Source organism: Corvus moneduloides, chromosome 9 (genome assembly GCF_009650955.1).
Source record: "Corvus moneduloides isolate bCorMon1 chromosome 9, bCorMon1.pri, whole genome shotgun sequence".
NCBI classification, from domain to species: Eukaryota; Metazoa; Chordata; class Aves; order Passeriformes; family Corvidae; genus Corvus; species Corvus moneduloides.
In genome coordinates, this window is record NC_045484.1 from 24993939 (window position 1) to 25017559 (window position 23621).

At 44.7% G+C, this 23621-nt stretch overlaps 1 protein-coding gene across 4 annotated transcripts in view; it reads right to left on the reverse strand.

Moving 5' to 3' along the window:
- SPATA6 (spermatogenesis associated 6) overlaps positions 1-22424 on the reverse strand; it is a 49341-nt gene extending 26917 nt beyond the window's left edge. For all 4 annotated transcript variants that reach the window (XM_032118161.1, XM_032118160.1, XM_032118163.1 and 1 more), the window contains exons 1-7: positions 22268-22424; positions 17480-17617; positions 16086-16134; positions 15308-15349; positions 13845-13969; positions 2159-2239; positions 13-291 (exon numbers count right to left, since the gene is read on the reverse strand). In XM_032118161.1, the coding sequence (XP_031974052.1) occupies positions 13-291; positions 2159-2239; positions 13845-13969; positions 15308-15349; positions 16086-16134; positions 17480-17617; positions 22268-22315 (762 nt within the window). In that variant the 5' untranslated portion in view covers positions 22316-22424. The remainder of the gene's footprint in view (positions 1-12; positions 292-2158; positions 2240-13844; positions 13970-15307; positions 15350-16085; positions 16135-17479; positions 17618-22267) is intronic.
- Positions 22425-23621: the final 1197 nt, after the last annotated feature.

The window sequence follows — 23621 nt, forward strand, 5'->3', positions numbered from 1 at the left end:
GCAAATACAAACCCGTCTGATTACAAAGGGAGGTTTGTCAGTGTCTCTCCTGAACTCGTGAGGCCCGAGGTTCAGATGGGCCAGTCTCTGCCTGGCCTCCTCGGAGAGCTCGCACATGCGGCGCTTGGTGTACGGGGACGGGGAGCGCGACTTGGAGGCAATCGTGGGCTGCTCGTAGCTCTTCACTGCCGAGCTCTGCCTGCCCTTCTCAGATGGAGGAGGGTTTTTCTTTGGTAGCTTTGAGTGCATCTTTCCTTTTGGGGTTGAATGATGCACCCAATTCGTATCAGCCTGAAGTGAAGAAGAGAAATCATCTGATTTGACAGCGTGTACGATAAAGATCGCTGAACATAATGCAAACAAGGAATTAATAATTTTAACAGGAAGAGATGCCATGGCAGCTGAAGTTGCCCTCACAAAACTATAATCAAACAGCAATTTAAAAAACAACGTGTTTACCATTTTCTCTGAAACCAAAAGAAGGTTAAACACCCAGTACTACACATTAGATGTCAAGTGTCTGATACTTACTCAATTAGCTTTCTCACACAGTTAGTGGAGACAGTAAAAATTAAACTGAATTTTGTCACAAGTTGCTTTAATACAAACTTTACCTGAATTAGATATACACAGATTTGAAGCATATTTTTATCTGTTTAAGCTTTTATTTTAAAATTCTTACCCTTTAATATAAAAGATATAAATTAAAATAGGAGCTTATTTAATAGTTTGAATTATATGCATTTAGAGTTGCCTAAAGCTTCAAAAGAAGTGCAACTACATTCTCGAAAATTTGTATTTTCTTGGATCATGGTGAATTTACTAGTTCTTTAAAAAGTTATAACCAAGAAGTAGTGTTTAGTCGAGAAAAATAATACTCTTCCTGTCAGAAATTCTTATTCAAGCTGGAGCTAGTTGACATTAGCCCTAAATCTGAATGTTGCATGTACTCCTTCGGTTCAGAGGAACGGAGAAATAAAATGTCCAGCTTGCCTTTAAGCCTTTCCCTCTATACCCAGCCACTGGATGGGTGAGGCCGAGGCTGTGTGTTTGTTTTGCTTTGACTTGAACTTGGCAGCACACAGAATACTCCTACCACTCCTCTGAACTCCCACTTGTGCAGCTGATAGTGGGACACAGCATGGACTTGGCCCACACGAAGCCAGGCCTAATTCTCTAAGACTAATCTCAGCTTCATCAAAAGCAGGCGGTGCTGCTTCTGGCTTAGACCAGTTGTGAAACTGGACCTTCACTGTAACACAAGCAAATCTGAGATGCCATTCATAGATACTTTCAGGAGCAGTTTAAATTTTAAATCAAATCGCCCTTATTCAAGTCACCTTCACTGAAGCCACTTTTCTGACAATGACAATTTTCACTGATTTTTAATTCTTCTCTCTCGATATATTTCATTTGCTAAATTTGGAAGAAGTTTCTCACTGAAGTCATTAGCAATGCCACCAACAGGTCAAAGTCACCTAAGTGTCTTTGCACACAAGCCTTCCTGACAACCATTCCATTTTAATGATGCTGCACCATTTTTCAATAGTACAGCAAAAAAGGGAGGACGTAAGAGTAACTCTACATGACAGCTTGTGCCAGAAATCCAAACCAAAATTCCAATCTGTGAGACCAGAGAAGAGTGCTACTTCACCTTTAACTGTACTCATAGCCAAAGCAGCATTTCCAGATTAATGTAGGTGACAGCCCTTTCAACAAAAATCTGCATTTCCATTACTGTCAATAATACAGTTATGGAAACAATTAAAATTAATTGGTTTGGTTTAATAGTGTACCTTCTCTAACTTCACCTAGTTTTCACTGTCCTTAATTTTAAGTGTCAGCAACAAATGGTGAGAAGCCATCTTTCCACGTACAAATACACCAGGGACTGACACTTCAGCTGATCACAGAACACAGCAGTTGATAATTGTTTCAGATTCAAGGAACTCTCAGCATCTACTGTCATGCACCAAACCCACTCCTTACTCATACTTGATTAAAAATTTAATCAAGTTGTCAAGCACCCATGATACCTGCTTTAACCACAACAAAAGAATGAGAAAAGTTTGAAGCGAGCAGCACATGCAAAAATTGGAAGCAAGGCTATCAATATTAAATCTAGAAATTAAACTGCAAACAATTAAATTGTGCTAACCTGTATGTGACTCCTTCCAGAGCTTAACAGACTGTCTGAAATAAGGGAGATTGTAGAAAATCTCAATTTTGGTGCAATTCCCTAGAAGAGAGACAATAATTGAACATCCAACTCAAGATAAAGGGTATCAAAGAGGTAAATGTCACCTAATGTAACAAACCATTCCTAATTTTCAGCCATTTCCTTTGTTAATTTCAGCCTTTAATAAAGATAATTAGAAAAGACAGAACAGCAATGGTAAATGTCAAGATGCTAACATTTGCATTTCTGACAATTCAATTACAGATGATTACACTGCTTTTGTACAACAATTAAGGTCTGACTTTTATTTTAATACCTTTTTTTTTGTCAAAAGCACTTTTAAAGATTTTTCATGCCATGCTATTTGGCATAAATAAAAATTTCAGTCATGCTCTAGAAGTTTCACTAATGCTAACTTTGTAAACTTGTCTGAGAACAGTCTCAGTTGTGCCATCTCTTCTGTAAAAACATTTTGTTTAATCAGTCAATCACACCGCAAATAACTATTCATTTGTAACAGTATGACTAAGAATGCCCTTCATTCCTTCATCTTTAGAATAGTCTCATTTCTGTGGATGTCTCCCTTGTTCCATAACCACGTTCCACTCCCTCACAATCCCCTCCTGCCCACAGGGCAGCCCTAGTTTGTCCCACTTGGATCAGCGGGGTCCAGCTGGGCCTCCTGGTGGAGCACAGCACACACGGAGTAACGGCCAGCAAGTCCCTCCATTTTCACATCATTAACAGCTTCTGCTCCACTCACCTTCTTTTGCTACAGCCATGGCTAGGAATGTAACACCTCAGAAAACTATTGCCTTTCAAATTCACTGAGCATTGGTCAATGCAGTGAAAATTTACTGGGTGTAAAGGACAGGGATTATGACGCACAAGCATTATATCCCAAACAGCAGCATCAAAAAAGGCATAAAAGAACTAAATGCCACATATGCTATAAACAAGTGGCAATCATCTATGTGCATCTTATAGAGCTCTGCAGAACTCAAGAGAGAATCAAGTGCCCCTAGAAATTTCTACCCTCTCTTCTTTCAACATGGACAGAATTTGCTGCCTGAGGCATCTCAGTGCATGGGCATTTGTGCACATGAACACACAAAATCACTGAGACATGAAAAGGAGCTGGGTGTGTTTGTGACTGTCCCACATTTGTAAGAATTAGCAGGAACTTCATGAGTGAAGTCTATTGATGAACCAAACTATTCTCTACCACCTGCCTAAACACTGATTTCCCATTAGGGAATATGATCTAGCCCCAGGATAGATTATGGAAATGTAAAGACAAAAATGCCAAGAAAGCTCAGTCATAGCAATTAACAGAGTCCAGGATTCAATCAAGTCAAGTTATGGCATATAAAAGAGGTTTTAAATCGGATCATCTTTAATCAACTCGTTTTTACTACTAATGAATTGTCAAGTGCTATCAACAATTTAAAAAAGGACACATCAGAATTAGTATGTCTACTATAAAATGCAACAATAGAGCACCTACTGCTCTTACAGAGATTGGAAATGATTACAAAATTCTTAAGAGCTCATACCTAAAATATGACACAAACCATGGTTTCTTCAGAGAAATAGTCTTCGGAGAGGGAATATAGAATGGCATTCGAATGCACAGGCATTCAAAATCACCGCATTGCGGTGTGATTGAATGCACAGGCATGTCAAAAGCAACTCAAAGGCCAGAAGCCATCAGAGGACTTGCTCTGTTTTTTGCAGTACCAAACTAGATATTGCTGAAGGATATTCAACACAGAATTACATGAAGACTGTCATATAGCCCCAAACACATCTGTAAATGAAAATCCAGCCAGAAAGTTTTTGGGATCTCTACTGCTTCTGGCTTAGTGGTGTCTGCAGCATCGAGCAGTCCTGCACCAATCATTAAACAGAAGGGACATAATAGCAATTTGATCATAGAAAAAGTACAAAGGTGGTTCATGTTTACAAGAATACAAGTCTAATACGTGCTTTTGACAGTAAGGAGTATGAGTACAACTCTAGCTTAAAAAAGCATGTATGAATATAACAGGTCTTATACTGGCATGCTAATAGAAGATAGCATAACTAAAAAGAAACTGTTTTAAGTAATGTGGCAAATACTGCATGAAGGTGGGGAATGGAGATAAGAACATCTGTAAGAAATCACTACCACAGTCCAGGCATAAACATATTCTGAAAGGCAAAGGTTGCAGAGAAATACAGAAGAGCCAGCAAGAGCCTCATCTGGGCAACACTGGACCAGGAGAGATAACTCGAGGCATGTCTTGTATGCACACAGAGTTTGTACACCTCGTAAGACATTTAGTCAGAGACATTATCAGCCAAGTGCCAGATTTCTGGAGGAGTTCTGATCCTCTCGACTTGGGATTCCTTCCAAGTGGCAGATTAGCAGTGTTAATCAGATACGGCTTGTCACTGCCTATCTGAACTCCACAACCGTAACCTTGCTGTTGCTACCTTTATTTTTTTAATAAAAGACAAATTTTTTGGGAACCAAAGTGCCACTGAAGCACATTCAAAAATATTCAACATCTCAGCTGGCTATAAATAACTTTTCATGTGGGAAGAACATAGCTTCACTAGCATAGGAATAACGTGAGGCTTCTCACGACCTTGTTTAACACCTCCTTTTGCTTAGCATTCACATCCAGTGCTTCGTGCTGACAGACTTAGCAGGAGACACCAGTAAAGCTCAGGGAACACTGGAAGATGGAGGCACTTGAGACTGCATTTCTACTGGAGGTAAGAATCCTTTCACAGTTAGTCCATTTGGCAAGTGAGGAGAGGAACAAGAAGTTAATTTTGGGAGCCTCCCTTCAATGCCATCAAACACAGCTTCTGTATTACTCACTGAAAAGGGAGTCACTATGCCAAAATCCTCTCTTAAACTGTACTTTCAGCTATGGAGATGGAACAGAGCAACAAAGGCCTCTCCAGTCCCTGTTCCAGGGCAGAGATGGATTTTGTTTATGCTGCTCCCAAGGACATAGAAGTATGTCTTACATCAGTCAACTTTTTAAAGCTACTACAGTGCCATCACTCATCAGCTACACATCCAAATTACTCTGACCACATCTTCTCATAGCTCGCAAGTTATGGCACCTTCTCTTTATTAGAATATATGTAATTTTTGTTTTAAAGAGCTCAGTTTGACAAAAACCATCAAACTACTCTAGTGGCTCTGCTTCTACAAACACTCACTATATTCTATTCACAAAAAAGTCTAAAAACATGTAGCTAATACCACCTCATTTGTTACTACCTCCCTATTCTTTCTCAACACCAGGAAAGTACCTATTCTATGAGCAGTATGAAAGCAGTCGCACCCCATCTCTTGAGCCACACCACGATGTATGGGATGAGCCATATCAAAGAGATACTACAGCCAAAAAACAATGGTTGTTTTTGCAGGGACAGTTTAAGTTGCTACAGAATCAGACATTTTGTAGCACAAAATCACAACTTTAATTCATTCAAATGTAACACAGCATTAGATACCAAATTAGCACTCCTAACTGCAAGTGTCTGGGCAGTTTCCAGGTTGCCCTTTCAGGGGAAAGATTACACCAGCTAAAAGATACCAATGAACTTTAACCAGCATTTCCCTCCTCCTACGTGCTTTTAGTCCAACCACAATGGACAGGGTAATTGAGTCCCTATCCAAATGTCCTGCCAGTCCAGCAGTAAAACTTAACTAAAATAGACCACACAAAACAAACTCCAAAACAAATCATTACCATCCTCCTTAAAGTGCCTTCCCTGGGTTATTCTGGTGACAACTAAGATTTGACAATCAAACTTTATGAAAGGGCAGTGTGAAATGAATTAATTTTCATTTAATATGTACTTGAGCCTTTATCTCCAGAAAATGAGCATTAATTCATTGCACTCATTCTGCCAATTAGCTGCTGTTCCAAAATGCGAGGGAGAGGGACCAAGGAGGAGGGTTACATGGTTTATCTGTTGAGAACCATGAAGTCAATATGACATCTCCCTCTTCTCCTGCATCCTTTCAACTACCAGCTGCAGCACAGATTAAACTGAATGGAGACATGTCATGGTGCCACACTGCAAACCAAGTGGAAACTAACTTTTTCACATTAAATAATTTCTTGAAGCATTTTTGTCTCGGTTTTGAAAGACAGGTGTCTGCTAAGGAAGGCAGAGGCCCCCCTTGAAGTGGCAGATATAACCCCTTTTCCCTCCAAGTTATTATATTTTGAAATCAAGAGCCTTTAGGCGAAGATGTGGGAAATAGGAATAACAGTTCTTTACTATATATATATATATGTATATAACCAGTCAAACAAAACAACAACAACTATGGCAGTAACAGCAAACACAAACCCAGTCCCAGCCTTCTCGGCTGTCAGGCTATTTCCCCTCGGGTGCAGTTCCGCTCGCAGCCGGCAGGGGCGCTGGCGGCTCCCGGTGAGCAGGGCAGGTGCGATGGTTCCCCCGCGGCTGCAGGGGGCGCTCCGGAGCGAGCTCGGGAAACCCGCGGCTCTGGTGCCCTGGGATCCCGGGAAGGGATGGAACAAAGGCTTCACAAACCGCTGGGCAGTTGATCCCGGGCTCTCAGGGACAGCAGGCTGGAACGGCAGGGACGAACGCAAATCCCGGGTGGCAGACGAGATGTATCCAGATGGGAAAAACCCACGGAGGCCCAGGCAGGCAGGGCGAGCAGGGCTACAGCGTAGCGAAAGCTCGAAGCAGCAGCGGAGCAGGGCAGCCACAGCTCGGTCTCCAGCAGGGCAGGGAAAGCGGCTTTTGGGGTCCCGGCGTTGTTTCCAGCAGGAAGAAAGAACGGCCAAAAAGAAAGAAGCAGCAGCTCCTTTCTCTGCAGCTTCTCTCCCCGGACGCTCAGAGCGAACTGAACTCACACCCAGGTGTAGACAAAGGAGTAGCCAGGTCCGCCCCACTCCCCTTTTGTCTTTCTTAAGTACAGCTATTTGTCCCCTAGCAACATGCATATGGGAGAAAATTCCTTTAACAGAGAAAAAAACAGACTAAACTAGAACCCCAACATTATCCACCCCGAATTTTTTCCCATACTAACATGTTACATGAAACTTAACTTTTTTAACCATATAAATCTATGCATTACCCAAATTATATACAAATATACATGCTGATACTGATACAAGTACAGAGCCATGGGTAGTTCACCCTAAAACAAGGTCCCCTTGAGGTAAGCATCGGGTCTCTCCATCCTTTTGCATCACCCACCAGGTGCAACCTGGTCCCTGAGCAAAAACAACCCCACGGATGGGTTTGTCTTTGCTCAAGGCAGACTTTACCCAAACAGTTTTTCCAAGCATACCTCTCATGTGCACTACTGGAACCTTATCCCCGTCTGTTGTTTGTAGGGGTTCAGATTGGGCAGGGCCTGCTCGGCTGGTGGAACCTCGAGTGTTAACTAACCAGGTGGCTCTTGCTAAATGCATCTCCCAGTTTTTGAAAGTCCCCCCACCCAGTGCCTTCAAGGTGGTTTTAAGCAGTCCATTACACCGCTCAACCTTCCCAGCTGCTGGTGCATGGTAAGGGATGTGGTACACCCACTCTATGCCATGTTCTCTAGCCCAGGTGTTTATAAGGCTGTTCTTGAAATGAGTCCCATTGTCAGACTCGATTCTCTCAGGGGTGCCATGCCTCCAAAGGACTTGCTTTTCCAGGCCCAGGATGGTGTTCCGGGCAGTAGCGTGAGGCACAGGGTAGGTCTCCAGCCACCCAGTGGTGGCTTCTACCATTGTGAGCACATAGCGCTTGCCTTGGCGGGTTTGAGGCAGTGTGATGTAATCAATCTGCCAGGCCTCCCCATACTTGTATTTGGACCATCGCCCGCCATACCACAGAGGCTTCACCCGCTTGGCCTGCTTGATCGCAGCGCATGTCTCACAATCATGGATAACCTGGGAGATACTGTCCATAGTTAGATCCACCCCTCGGTCTCGTGCCCACTTATAGGTGGCATCTCTGCCCTGATGACCTGAGGCATCATGGGCCCATCGAGCTAGGAACAGTTCTCCTTTATGTTGCCAATCCAAGTCTATCTGGGACACCTCTATTTTCGCAGCCTGATCTACCTGTTTGTTGTTACGATGTTCTTCATTAGCCCGGCTCTTGGGGATGTGAGCATCTACATGACGGACCTTCACGGATAGCTTCTCTACCCGAGTGGCAATGTCTTTCCACTCTTCAGCAGCCCAGATTGGTTTTCCTCTGCGCTGCCAGTTTGCCTTATTCCACCTTTCCAGCCAACCCCACAGAGCATTGGCTACCATCCATGAATCAGTGTAGAGGTAGAGCTTTGGCCACTTCTCTCTTTCAGCTATGTCCAGAGCTAATTGGACAGCTTTGAGCTCAGCAAATTGGCTCGATCCACCTTCTCCTTCAGTAGCCTGTGCAACTTGTCGTGTGGGGCTCCATACAGCGGCTTTCCATTTCCGGCTAGCGCCTACAATTCGGCAGGAACCATCGGTGAAGAGGGCGTATTGTCTTTCACTCTCTGGTAGCTCGTTATATGGTGGGGCTTCTTCGGCACGTGTCACCTGCTCCTCTTCTTCTTCAGAAGATAACCCAAAAGTCTCACCTTCCGGCCAGTTCGTAATTATTTCCAAGATCCCAGGGCGACTTGGGTTTCCAATTCGGGCGCGCTGCGTGATGAGGGCAATCCATTTGCTCCAAGTAGCGTCGGTGGCGTGATGCGTGGAGGGAATCTTTCCTTTGAACATCCACCCCAGCACCGGTAGTCGGGGTGCCAGGAGGAGTTGTGCCTCTGTGCCGATTACTTCTGAGGCAGCCTGGACTCCTTCATAAGCTGCCAGGATTTCCTTCTCTGTGGGAGTGTAGTTGGCTTCAGATCCTCTGTAGCTTCGGCTCCAGAATCCCAGTGGTCGGCCCCGAGTCTCACCAGGCACCTTCTGCCAGAGGCTCCAGGACAGACCCTTGTTCCCGGCTGCAGAGTAGAGCACGTTCTTCACCTCTGGTCCTGTCCTGACTGGGCCAAGGGCTACGGCGTGAGCAATTTCCTGTTTGATCTGGGCGAAGGCCTGCTGCTGTTCAGGGCCCCAGTGGAAATCATTCTTCTTGCGGGTAACCAGGTAGAGAGGACTCACGATCTGGCTGTACTCGGGAATGTGCATCCTCCAGAAACCTATAGCACCTAGGAAAGCTTGTGTTTCCTTCTTGTTGGTCGGCGGAGACATTGCTGTGATCTTATTGATGACCTCAATGGGAATCTGACGTCGTCCATCTTGCCACTTTACTCCCAGGAACTGGATCTCTCGGGCAGGTCCCTTGACCTTGCTCTTCTTGATGGCAAAACCAGCTTGCAGGAGAATTTGAATTATTCTCTCTCCTTTCTCAAACACTTCGGTTGCGGTGTTCCCCCACACAATGATGTCATCAATGTACTGCAGATGTTCTGGAGCCTCACCCTTTTCTAGTGCAGTCTGGATCAGTCCATGACAGATGGTGGGACTGTGCTTCCACCCCTGGGGCAGTCGATTCCAGGTGTACTGCACGCCCCTCCAGGTGAAGGCAAACTGAGGCCTGCACTCTGCTGCCAGAGGAATGGAGAAGAATGCATTGGCAATGTCAATAGTGGCGTACCACTTTGCTGCTTTGGACTCCAGCTCGTACTGGAGCTCCAACATGTCTGGCACGGCAGCGCTCAACGGTGGAGTCACTTCATTCAGGGCACGATAGTCCACAGTCAATCTCCATTCCCCGTCAGACTTGCGCACAGGCCAGATGGGGCTGTTGAAGGGTGAGTGGGTCTTGCTGACCACCCCTTGACTTTCCAGCTCGCGGATCATCTTGTGGATGGGGATCACAGCATCTCGATTTGTCCGATACTGCCGGCGGTGCACTGTCGAGGTGGCAATTGGCACTCGTTGCTCTTCCACTTTCAGGAGCCCAACTGCAGAAGGATTCTCAGATAGTCCAGGCAAGGTGTTCAATTGCCTAATGCCCTCTGCCTCCACAGCAGCAATCCCAAATGCCCATCTGAGTCCTTTTGGATCTTTGTAGTAGCCATTCCGGAGGAAGTCTATGCCCAGAATACACGGGGCCTCTGGGCCGGTCACAATCGGATGCTTTTGCCACTCCTTCCCAGTCAGGCTCACCTCAGCTTCCAAAAGGGTCAACTGCTGTGATCCCCCAGTCACCCCAGCGATGGATACAGGTTCTGCCCCCACATGTCCCGATGGCATTAAAGTACACTGTGCCCCAGTATCAACCAATGCATCATATTTTTGTGGCTCTGATGTGCCAGGCCATCGGATCCACACCGTCCAGAAAACTCGGTTCTCCCGTGCCTCTTCCTGGCTAGAGGCAGGGCCCCTCTAGCCCTGGTTATCATTCTTTCCCTGGGTGTACATGCTCGAGGTACCTTCAAGGGGATCCGACATATCATCCTCCCTTCTGTAATGCCTGGCAGCTCGGTCACGGGAGGCTGGGGCTACTTTCACCTTAGCGGAACCCCCTCGGTTAGTGCCTCCCTCCTTGAGTTCACGCATCCGCGCTGCCAGGGCAGAGGTGGGTTTCCCATCCCACCTTCTCATGTCTTCCCCATGCTCACACAGGAAAAACCACAGCTCAGCTCGTGGGGTGTACCCTCTCTCTCTAGCAGGGGGACGACGGGCTCTGACTTGGGGGCCTGTGACTCGCACTGGTGCCACACTGACCCTCCTCATCTCCTCCCTCATCTCCTCCATCTTCTCCTTCATCTCCTCTTTGAGGTCCTGGACCACAGCAGAGACATGAGCTTTTAGCGGGCCATTGATCATGCTGTCATAATGCCTGAGCCTGTTGGCAACAGAGCCCACTGTTTCTCGGGTATTGTCAGCATCAATCGTTGCAATGAAGGTGGTGTATTGTGATGGCCCTAGCCTTGCCAGGTTCCACATCATCTGTCCTGTGCACCTGACCTTATCGGGGTCATTATCATGCTGTCCATCCTTCCCAAAGAGTACCTCTAATATTGCCACCTCTCTTAGCTGTTGGATCCCTTGCTCGAGTGTCTTCCACTGCATTCTATGATGATACTCCTGCATTCTTTCTTTGTGAATGAACCTTTCTCTCACACTCATTAAGAGCCGCTCCCAAAGAGAGAGAGGCCCTGGCTCCCTCACAAATATCTGGTCCACACCTGGGTCCTGGGTCAACGATCCCAGATACCTTGCCTCACCACTATCCAGTTGCACACTTGTGCCCATAAGGTCCCAAACCCGAAGCAGCCAGGTGGTATAAGGCTCACGCCCCCTTCGCACAATGTCGTTTCGCATAGCACGGAGACTGTCGTGCGACAGGGACTCAGTGATGACTTCTGGCTCTGGCTCTCCTGCTGGTTGTGAGGGCCCTGGTTGCCCATCATCATTAACTGGTCGTACTGATTTGGTCTTATACTTCCTCCTTTGCACAGGGGCGACTGCTGCTGGCTGTGGTTGTCCTTGTGGTTCAGCTGAAGCCTGGATGGTTGTAACATCCGTGGGTTCCACTGCTGCACCATCGGACTCACCCTCTTTGGGGCAGGGAGAGGGTTTTTCACTAGCTGAGGAGGTGTATTCCCTTAGCAATTGGCATATCTCCTGGCGCACCTGGCCCATCTCCTGGCACATCTCCTTGCGCACCTGGCCCATCTCCTGGCACATCTCCTTGCGCACCTGGCCCATCTCCTGGCATATCTCCTGGCGCACCTGACCCATCTCCTGGCATATCCCCTGGCGCACCTGACCCATCTCTTGGCACATCTCCTGCATCCCTTTTGCCAGTACCCCCACCCAGTTTGGGTAGTCCATTTCTGAGGTGGACTGTTGGGCAGTATCAGTCTGTGGGGCGGGATCTCTAGTGTCTGGGGCTGTGGCAGGCTCTGGCTCTGGGGTAGGATCTCTAGTGTCTGGGGCCGTGTCAGGCTCTGGGGCAGGATCAGGCTCTGGGGTAGGAACTCTACTCTCTGGGGCCATGTCAGGCTCTGGGGCAGGATCAGGCTCTGGGGTAGGATCTCTAGTCTCTGGGGCTGGTGTCCGGGTAGATATCCAAGCCAATCTCAACTTATCCTTGAATGCTAAATAGAGTAGGCCTATCAGCAGCAGATGGTTAGTATTCAGAGGGAATTTAAACCCTTCGAAAATTGATGGGGTGGGCCCAAAGAACTGGTTGAGGGGTTGGGAGAAAACTTCTCCTGGTGTCATTTCCTCACAGAAGGTACCATTGTTAACATAACCCCAAAAACATGTGCTCAGTGTGTGATAGCTGTTTATCCATGTGCCCACATTCCGGAGGAAGTTAAAAACCCATGAATTCCTCACCTTCTCGACCCATAACGCAAGCTGGATAACAGCAATGGTAGCCTTAGTCAGAGGACCCATATTCAAGTAAGGAGCTGCAAAGGGGAAGAATATAGCCACGGCTACATGCCACCCGAACCAGGGTAAACTAGACCACATAGTGCTGCCTAACAAGGTTCCAATATCCAGCACACAAAATAAAGTTATCGAGGAACTGTTATTCCTTTTTCACCTCTATCTCTTAATGCCCTTAGGCCCCACGTTGGGCGCCAAGATCTGTCTCGGTTTTGAAAGACAGGTGTCTGCTAAGGAAGGCAGAGGCCCCCCTTGAAGTGGCAGATATAACCCCTTTTCCCTCCAAGTTATTATATTTTGAAATCAAGAGCCTTTAGGCGAAGATGTGGGAAATAGGAATAACAGTTCTTTACTATATATATATATATGTATATAACCAGTCAAACAAAACAACAACAACTATGGCAGTAACAGCAAACACAAACCCAGTCCCAGCCTTCTCGGCTGTCAGGCTATTTCCCCTCGGGTGCAGTTCCGCTCGCAGCCGGCAGGGGCGCTGGCGGCTCCCGGTGAGCAGGGCAGGTGCGATGGTTCCCCCGCGGCTGCAGGGGGCGCTCCGGAGCGAGCTCGGGAAACCCGCGGCTCTGGTGCCCTGGGATCCCGGGAAGGGATGGAACAAAGGCTTCACAAACCGCTGGGCAGTTGATCCCGGGCTCTCAGGGACAGCAGGCTGGAACGGCAGGGACGAACGCAAATCCCGGGTGGCAGACGAGATGTATCCAGATGGGAAAAACCCACGGAGGCCCAGGCAGGCAGGGCGAGCAGGGCTACAGCGTAGCGAAAGCTCGAAGCAGCAGCGGAGCAGGGCAGCCACAGCTCGGTCTCCAGCAGGGCAGGGAAAGCGGCTTTTGGGGTCCCGGCGTTGTTTCCAGCAGGAAGAAAGAACGGCCAAAAAGAAAGAAGCAGCAGCTCCTTTCTCTGCAGCTTCTCTCCCCGGACGCTCAGAGCGAACTGAACTCACACCCAGGTGTAGACAAAGGAGTAGCCAGGTCCGCCCCACTCCCCTTTTGTCTTTCTTAAGTACAGCTATTTGTCCCCTAGCAACATGCATATGGGAGAAAATTCCTTTAACAGAGAAAAAAACAGACTAAACTAGAACCCCAACAATTTTGAAAAAAGATTCTACTTTCCCCGAAGTTCAACTGTGGATTTGTACATTCAACACCTTAAAATGGCAAAATCTGTCAGAAGTAACGGCTTTTCATTTGAAGCAGTTCAAGGGGTTTCTTCAGTGAATCAGACTGTGTCATAAATACAATTCACAGACATTCACTCACTGTGAAAAACGGGGACCTCTTCATTAAAATCTCACGCTCTAAACCACGGTGCCCATGGGTAAGCTTAGGGTCAGGGAACAGGAAATCTCTTGTATTTTCTTCATATGTAGCTAGAACTTTTCCCACTAAAAAGAAAATACATACTTTAATTGGAAAATAGACAAAGCCATACAGCACAGACACCACACAGAGCCATGCTGAAACCAGGATAAATTTTGCTCTTTACAAATTAACAGCATGGCTCTAAAACTCCTATCGCACTAGGAAATAACCTCATCAAGTTAAATCAGCAGCAGAAATGTGCAGAATCTACTATGAAACTATGTTTAAATGTTACTGGAAAAAAAAATTAAAAAAGATTGTGTTAACTGTTCCATAACAGACACACAAAAAGTTTTCTTTAGACAACTTTTCAGTAGTCTTTCCCTTCCACGCCACAGAAAAATACTTATTTTTTTAATGGCAGCCAATCCCTTATGAAAAACTATCATTCCATATAACAGAATAGTAATAGTAGCAGTAAGAAAGAAACACATGCAACATCAAAATAATTATTTCAAGATTTTCTCAATTACCTGGCTTGCTACTTTTCAAAAAAATAAGTTTTTCTTTAGAGGTAAACCCTTGAATGTATATTGCAAAAAAAATGTAACTTGTGCTATTGCAGCCATCTTGCTTGCTTATGTTGGGCTGTATCACACCTATCTCTGAGCTCTGAAAATAAATTCCTTATGCAAGATCTTTTATCTTCCCACAAAAAAAAATCCCCATTCACTACATTTCTTCAAGTAAACAGTCTGGTGAGTCACCTGAGAGAAGCAATAGTTTCCTTGAAAGTACTAAGGACAAGTGACAGAGAGTGCTTTTAATACCACAGTTTCCAAATGAGTCCTCTTTAAAACTTGACTTTAGTTCCAATAAAATGCAGATTTACATTATTCATGGGAACACTTGAATTTCATTAAAATAGATTTTTATAATCACACGAACCAATAACAGAAGTATGACAAATCGCTATTTATTATCTTCACACATCCCAAGAGACCTGTAATACTTATAGTGAGGATAAGAGTTTTCCCAATGGTCACCATTAAAATGGAAGAGAAAGAAAGTACCATTCTGAGAACAAGATTATGCACTCTGAAATTTCACAGACAGCCTCTCGGCAAGTGAATTGTGATGCAGTTAATAATTATGCACTGGATGATTTCAGTTTATTTTCCATTTTTAAATATTATCACTTTTCTAAGTCTGAGCATGATACATTTAAATATTTGGTTATTATTCTCTTTCAAGAATGAGATCCTCTTGATCTATTAACATTTTATATTCAGAGGACTGTTTGTTGAAGGGCTTTCTATGTTGTCTGTATGTTGGAAAAAGTGATTGTGCTGTAACGGGCAATGTCCTCCTGGAAATTCACCTATTAAACTGCATAATTTATGAAAAGATTGATACAATACCTGGAGGAACGAGCTGTATTAGTTCAAGTGTGGCTGTGTCAACTAGGAGGGAAAAAAGTTTTTTCATGAGTTAAAAAAGAACTAAAATGAAAATTCCCATAGTCAAAGCCCAAGAAAAATGGATCACTGATTTAAGCTTCACAGCTCTGCACATTGCTGCACTATTTCCACCACACCAATAATAAGATAAAATTCAGTACAGCTCACATAAATATCATCATGAATACAATGGCATTAGCAGGGTACAAATGACAACACTAAATCTGACTTAGAACTTTGTAAGTTCTATCTGCTGCCAAGTTTGTCCTCTTTTAAAGAAGATTATGCAAGCTTTGCCCCCTTTACAGATAACTCCCTGTGTGAGGGTGCATATTCCTGCAGTTTGAGTTCAGGTCAGTGTTTTCTCACTACAATTCATTATACACATGTGGCAAGACATAATTTTCTTAAAAATGAAAAGAATCCTTTTACAAAAATTGGAGGTTTATCCTTATATAATTTGACAATTAATCAAATAAATGACCACATAAAGGAACCCAATATCAGATAACCAGCTGGACTTTCAAACACTTATGACTTTTTACCCTTTTCCTGTTCCAAAGCATCTAACATACATTTCTAGAGGCATTTTGTTAGATGACAATGGTTACCCACTAGTTTTTCAGAGAACAGGCCCCTGATAGAAAAACTATCACATAATTTAAACCTCCAAATCATCCTTACAAAAATGCATGACATTAATGGATACAACATAGTATACAAAAAAACCAGAACCTACATTCCAGTAACTTCACAAGGTCTCCAGGATCAACTATATTAGCAAATGCCTGAAAAAGAAATAATAATAATAATAATAATAATAATAATAATAATAATAATAGCACAGTTGAAGTAATCATATGGACCTGTGGGGAGGGAGAAGGAAAAAAAGCCCAAAAAACAATGGTCTTCCTTGCCAAGATGGTTGTCAGGAGTCCTATCCCCACTGGAAAGAGAGAAGCTACTAAAATTGTAATTTGAAACATTATCAAATTCCCTGAAAGCTATCAGTTCTGTAATATACTTTCTACCCATATAGAGTTCCCTCTCTGTATGTAAATAACGAAAATAATTTATTGTGAAGAGTTAAAGATGTAGAGGTAAGTAATGGCTAAGAAAATTTCAAGAGAAAAACATAAATTGCTGAATGTACTACAATTCTGATAGATGAATGCACTTTAATTTATTAGTAATCCTTTAAGTTTCATTTTCACAGAGGTGACTTTTCATGGAAGTCTCCTGCTCAGGTTTTTTTTAACCTGAATCCCGTGTGAATAGATGGCAAAGAAAATGAGAGGATGTTGCACTGGATGGAGGTCCCCTACATTACACTGAAAACAGCATTCAGTACATTCCTCTTAAGAAGTTTGTGGTATGTTTGCCTTTAAAAAATGATGCTCTTTTCTGCTCTTCAGTAGGCAGTGAAATTATCACTGCTTGTTTCTTACCCACTTCACCAGAGCATCACTGAAGTTTACTCAGCCTGGTTTTCAAAGTGCTGGGAAATGCTTAAAGGAAAAGAACTAGAAAGGGCAAAGTATTATTATTCATAGGTAGTCAAGAAGCCAGATCATATCTGTAAGATACTGTGTTTCATTATCCCTGTGGTACTAATAATGAAGCTAGTAGGGACTCAGAATATGTGATAAACAACTATAAATTACAAGGCCAGAGTATCAATCTGGGAATTCTGGTGACAAACCATGAAAAAAGGATCTCGAAGGGAGTAGGATGTCACCAAAAAGGCTTGAGCTGCTACTTTATCTTTCTACTAAATTAAGGTGGCTCTCCTATATTGTATAGTCTCTGTTCTTCACCTTGCTATAATTTTTAGAACAAAAACATTCAGTCCCTTCCAAGCCAAGAAAAAAGACACTGAGAAAGGACAGTTCACAAAAGGATCAACAAACACCTAAAAAGTCTCATCATACATTAGAATCTTCAGTACACATAATTCTTGAGTCCCCATATGGATAACACAGGCACACCCCTCCTTTGTGCTAAAGAGAAGCAGGAGTTAAAATACTGCACCATCCTCAGTGTGACTATTTGTGCTCATGGGTTTTGCAGACAATTTTTGTGGAATTTGTGATGGGGTTTATTTGGGTTGTATCAGCCCTTGACATATCTTACCTTTTCAAATACTAGTTTCTCTTGAAAGAAGAGTGGAAACACTGCAGGGACACATTGAGTTTTTTTGTACTGCCCAAGTACAAAGACACTGAGATAAAGTTCCTGTTTGTCTTTCAGCAGCACTCCAGGACAAGTTACCTGTAGGAGTAACACACTCATTAAACAAACTGAACTTTAGGTACACAAATAATGGCTGTTTTCAAGATAAAAATGAAACAGTCAGGACTGAAATGGTTGATTTCTGAAAGCCAGGATGTAACAGGCTAGAGAGAAAAAAATTCTTCTCTAAAGCAATTCTATTTGTACAGACTGGCCAGGAAAAAAGTCACCATTTAAAAATGATCGGGACCAAATTCTTCTTGCTTAAGTAAACACACTCCATTGTTTTCAACCAAAACTGAAACCCAAGGCCAGGTTAATTGAGTTAAAGGCATGCACTGACTGTGCAAGGTATAACCATCTATGTGAAGACTCATGTAGAATTAAGTCTACATGATGCCAACACACAAAACCCACCCAAACTTGAATGAAGCTGTTCAATTTACATGCTTAGATATCCATACTCTGTCCAGCCACCAGAAAGGGCAAGTTTATTTGCAAATTTTCTGTAAATGAGAAAAAGCAACTGTTGTTCCATTTCTACCAGATACATTTCTTCCTTTCTCTGAGAAGTCTGGCCATCTTTAAACTCAAGGCAGGGAAGGACTCTCGCTAGGCTGCCACTCAACTTTCTCTGCACAATTTTTAAATTCTGTAAGTAAGAAGTTGGTCTGTTTTTAAAGCTCTGACTGCAAGAATCTACATAACTCATTGCAAAACTATTTGCTATTTTCTCTGAACCACGTGGACTTATTTTATTTCCCTGACAGAGAATTGACACCTTTCACTTAAGGTCTCATGCTCATTTTTTATCTCAGAATTAGAAATATGAGGCTGTCTCTTCCAACATGAGGTTTCTGGACAAAGCGTTCAGACTTTCAATTGCCAGGTAGAAAGACAAAGGAGGAGAGTGGTGGGAATTAAAATAAGAGATTTGGTTACAGTCTCCTACTCCCAAGTGAACATTTTACTTGAGAAATCCTAACTGTTTTTAAAAGAAAACTACATAAGCAGTAGAAAAACAGCTTCAGGTGGAAGAAATAAAAGAAAGCAATGTGTGATCAATCATTACAGATGAAGTATAAGGTAAAAAATAGTTCTTCTACTCATAAGTAACTGAGAAGAAAAAAATAGGTTTCCTCTACATGTAAATGAGGGCTTCAAATCTGCAAGAAAAGTGCCAGAATAATGGATAACCCAATTGAAACAGTCTGTCAAGCATTAAACAGCTTGCATGACACTCATGCAGTTGCAAATGTGAACAGGAGTGAGAGAGACAGATCTCATTCATACAAGGCAAGATCCCCCAAACTACATACTACATGTCATACCAGCTTCACTTCTCACTTCTGTCTTCGACATTTTTGTAGGATTTACAATCATTTTTAGCTGGAGTTTTGTGCCTTTCACCTTAGAGAAGGCAACCAATGCTTGCCTATTTACTGAGATGAAAAGTAAGAGATCTGAAGATACTGGAATGAGCAAAACTGCCAACAACAGGTGTCATTTTTTCTTGCCATCCCGTAAAAAGAAAACGAATTCTTACAAATGAGCAGTGGGCCAAGATAGCACATGTGGAAAGCTGTGATTCTACTAGCCTGGGGATAAACTTCACAATGCATTACCTGGGCTGGAACACCAAATCCCCGTGGCCATGTAACTGAAAAGCAGCTCCAAAAATGAATGACACATGCACATCTGCAGTTCACGGCACCTCTTTTGTAATATGCAGAGGCACTTAACACTTGGGAGACAAACTGAAGCTCTTATCTGACTGCAGCCTGCTCTAGCAGGATGAGGGACTATTTTAAAGACTGTAATAGTGTTATCTATGGATCAGCTAAGGAAGAGGGATATCAGTGCTGCAATTAACTGACCTCACAAGCAACCCGGAGGACTATGAGAAATTTCTAGGGCAGTGTTATCCTGGACATCTCTGCTGAAAGTTCCCAGGAGGATGGAAAATGTGTACCAGCCCCACAGCTGGGACATCACAAATAGCCATAAAGAAATCACTGAATTAAGGCCATGGAAAGGAACAGAATTTTCCTGATCTCAACCCTCTAGAGCACTTACTACACACAGTCCATGGCAGGAAAAACCAAACTAAAAAACAAATTAGTCTTTAAGTAAGACCTTCCTTTTGAGAAGAGAAATGAAGAAAACTACCAGCAACACAAACCAAAGAGTTGGTGGACCCAGATCAGAGAAGATCTTGGAATTTCATTAAGTCAAAGGGAGCAAAATGCATCTGTATCCTAAAGCAAGGGAAAAACAAAGAGGACAGAACTTCTGACACAACTGGACAGATTTCAAAAAGGGTTGAGAAATATGCAGAGCACTGTAAAAGGGCAGGGAAATGGATCAGAAATTTGGACAAGACTTTGGTCACAAATAAAGCAAACAAAGAGAGAATTAATGGACGTAGCATAAATCAGCCAAGATGTGAAAGCTAACAAATCTATGTTCCAAACACAACTGAATATTTTGCCTTGGTTTTAATAAAATTTATCACAGGAGGAAGAAGACAACTTAAAGAATTAAATGATAGAAACAAAAGTCACGCAATATGCACTAGGCCTGGACCAAGAAGGCACAGGGAGGCTGAATCATCTTCAGCCCAGGTTGTGAAAGAAAGTAATTTTTCTTAAATGAAACGTAATGAAAACAGGGAAGGTAGAATCTCCTGAAAAATAACAAACACAAGGACCATGTGAGACAGAAAGAGAGATCTTAAAAATGATAACCCCATTGATCGAAATATTTAAATATGTAAAAATAAAGAAAAAAGACACGGCAGAAAACATCACTAAAAAAAAGCCCAGCAGGCCACGTTCAATAAAAACAGATCAATCAAGCAAAATTTTACTTTTTCTTGAAAATCTGTTTTCTGCGTAAAGTATATCATATAGTGCCTTGAAAAATTATTATTTATGATGAACTAGATAAGAGTAGTTAGTAGAGGAGGAGTCAGTATCAAAGGTGGTACAGAACTGGCCAAAGGACAGCATCAATAATGTGCAAAAACTGGGAGTCATCAAGCTGAGGTTACTATCAAAAACATTCCTCTCTGTATACTGGGATTCATGTCTTTTAACATTTTTAATGACCCTGGCTCATACTAAAATATATAGGATGAAAGCTGGACTATTTTTCCCTACATCACCTAAGGCAAAAGCACGACCCTATTTGGGATGCAGGTTTCAATTCTGACTCTGATCAATGCAAATTCAAAGTGGAAGAGTAGCTCCCATCCCTAAGATGATTAGAAGGCTGGTGAGTCCATCACACAAATTTACTACCAAAAATACCAGAGTGCTTTAGCTGATAAAGATCAATGGGGAAATGAAAGAACTGCTGCCCAAAAAATACATCAAGTGAGCAAACACTAAGGAAAGAAAAAATTCCTTAAGTGAAAGGCCAGCACTGACATTTGTGTAAGAGTAGTCTCTTTCCATTCTTACCTGTAACCTTGAGAGCAGGGTACATAACAAAATACCCCACAACTGAAAACATGAGCCTGGGGAAATGTTTTCCCTGTACTCACTCCTGGCACAGGAATAGCTCACAGCCAGTGGGAACAGAAAAGGAAAGCACATTGCTCTGCTCCAGGAACCAAGCAGGCCTTGGCATTGTGGAGACAAACACCAGCTGTTGAGACAGCAGAGCAACACCGCCAGGGTGACACCCTCACCATCCATGTGTGGAAATCCACAGCTCTGCTTCAGAGCAGCCACTCAAGTTTGGGAAAAAGGGTAGCTAAGCAACCAGGAATACCTGGGCAATTTCCCAGTATATGCTTCCAGGATCCGCACTTGAATTTTGTGGATGGCATCTCGTGTTTTCCTCTCAGCAGCAAGTATTCTTATGTATATGGCACCACTTGCTCTGGATCACAGGACCGGGGCATATGAAGCCACCAACTCCATGGTAACATGGCACCGCCTAACACAGCTACTTCTGAAAAGTTTTCAGAATAATGATGCAGCTCCTCGCTGTATTCCCAGCTTGGATATAAGCAGAAAACTTTGCAAACTGCACAGGGTACAGTCGTAACATGATTAACGTCAAAACTTTCCACTTTCACACTTTCTGGTCTCACTCCCAGCCAAGTAACATCCAGGTATTCAGAGCTGCCCAGAGTCACACCCTGCCCCTCACAGGGCGGCATTTGCCATCAACAAGCCGCTCTTTCCTGGGATTTGTTTTGGTTTTGGTTTTTTTTTTTATTCTTCCTGAGAGTGTTTTCCCCCCACCATACAGCTTCCCAAGAATCAGTGTCTCTTAAAAAACACATTTTCCGCAGGAAAATGAGAACTCTAAAGCGGCACGGCTGCTGCTAACACCAACGGGGGAACGGAGGCACAGGGATAAACACCCCCCACAACTTTTCCACAGGAAAATGGGAGCTCCGGAGGGGCACGGCTGCTGCCAACACCAACGCGGGGGTGCAGGGACCGGCTGCCGGAGGATGCCCACACAGAAGGGCTGGGGTGCCAGACGGAGCGCGGCCCCCGCTCGGCAGCAGGGCCCGGAGCAGCCCCCGGAAGATGCCCCGGGCCGGGAGCGCAGGGCGGCGGCCGGCAGAGGAAAGCGGGGCGGGAAGCGCTGCCGGAAGAGCCCAGCGCGGCTTCTCCTGCCGGCCGCGGCCCAGCTGAGGCGGGCGGGGAGCGCGGCCCGGGCACTCACCGAGCGCAGCTCCAGCTGCAGGACGCAGCGCAGCGCTTTCCGCTGCATGGGCGGGCGGGCAGCGGGGCCAGCCGGACCCGGGCCGCTCGGGCTCGGCCGACGCCGTTGTCACGGCAACCGGGGCGCGTCCGGCCGCGGCGGCCGCTCCGCCCTCCTCGGGGGCGGCTTCCCCTCCCTCCCTCCATCCCCTCCCTCTCTGTGCCCGCCCCGCCCGGCGCTCGCCGCCGTCGCGCCGCAGGGCTGAGGGGCCGTGCCGGCCCTGCCCACACTCTCCCCCACAGCGCCCGTGTCCCCTTCCCGTCCGGCCCTCGGTGGTCTCCACAGGGCCTCCTGCCCTCACACAATCAGTTAGGTTGGAAAAGATCTCTGACATCACCGTGCCCAACCTATGGCTGAGCATGAGTGTCTCAAGTAGACCATGGCACGTCCAATCCTTCCTTAAACAGCTCCAGGGACTGTGGCTCCACCACCGCCGTGGGCTGCCCTTTCCCTTGTTTAATCACCCTTTCCGTGAAGAAGTTGTCGCTAATTTCCAACCTAAACGTCCCTTGGCGCTGCTTAAGAGGACGTTCTCTCGTCCTGCCGCTAATCCTGTTCCTCATCCCTACTCATCCCACAACCTTCTCTGGTTCTCCCACTTTCCCACTTCCTGACCTCCGGCTGGCTCGTCCTGGCACTCCGCACAGGGACTTGTGGAGCTGCCGGGGCGCTGCTAGAGTGTACCAAAAGTGATAAATAGTAGATAAAATATTTCCACCCTCTGCCCCCTGAAGGGCGGACAGTGATGGGCAATGGAGCCCTGGTGTGAAAGCACAAGTGTCCAGCGTGGGGTAGGGAACCAGACAGGTCACGCACAGGTGAGGGCAGGGCTGCTTTGGGGCATCCAGGAGGAATGTGAAGCTCGGGATGTGTCAGATTCCTCCAGCTTCGTGGGCCTCCTGCAGAAAGGTGCAGAGAGAGCCTTCTCTTCAGCAGAGGGGTCACAACCAAGTTTTATACAGCTCCAGGCTTGAATAGCTAAAAAGGACTGGATTTCCATGCTTTCTTTTTCTCTTTTGATGCAATTCACCTGCATCCTGTTGTAGGCATCTGGGCCCTTTTGACTCGAGTATCCCATTTTAATGTCCTCTGTGGGCGAGACAGGGTGCATGGGATATATTCTGACTGGTGCCATCTTTGGAAACATGTCTGTACACTCATATCTGAAATTGTCTGTTCATTCCTACCCTTCTGCTTTCATTATTAACAAACTCATATTTATGTCTCTGATCTTCATCCCAAGTTTGATCATATCAAGGATATTCCCCAACATCTCTGCTGCTCAGTTGTTTTCAGAGTATTTACAATCCCATAC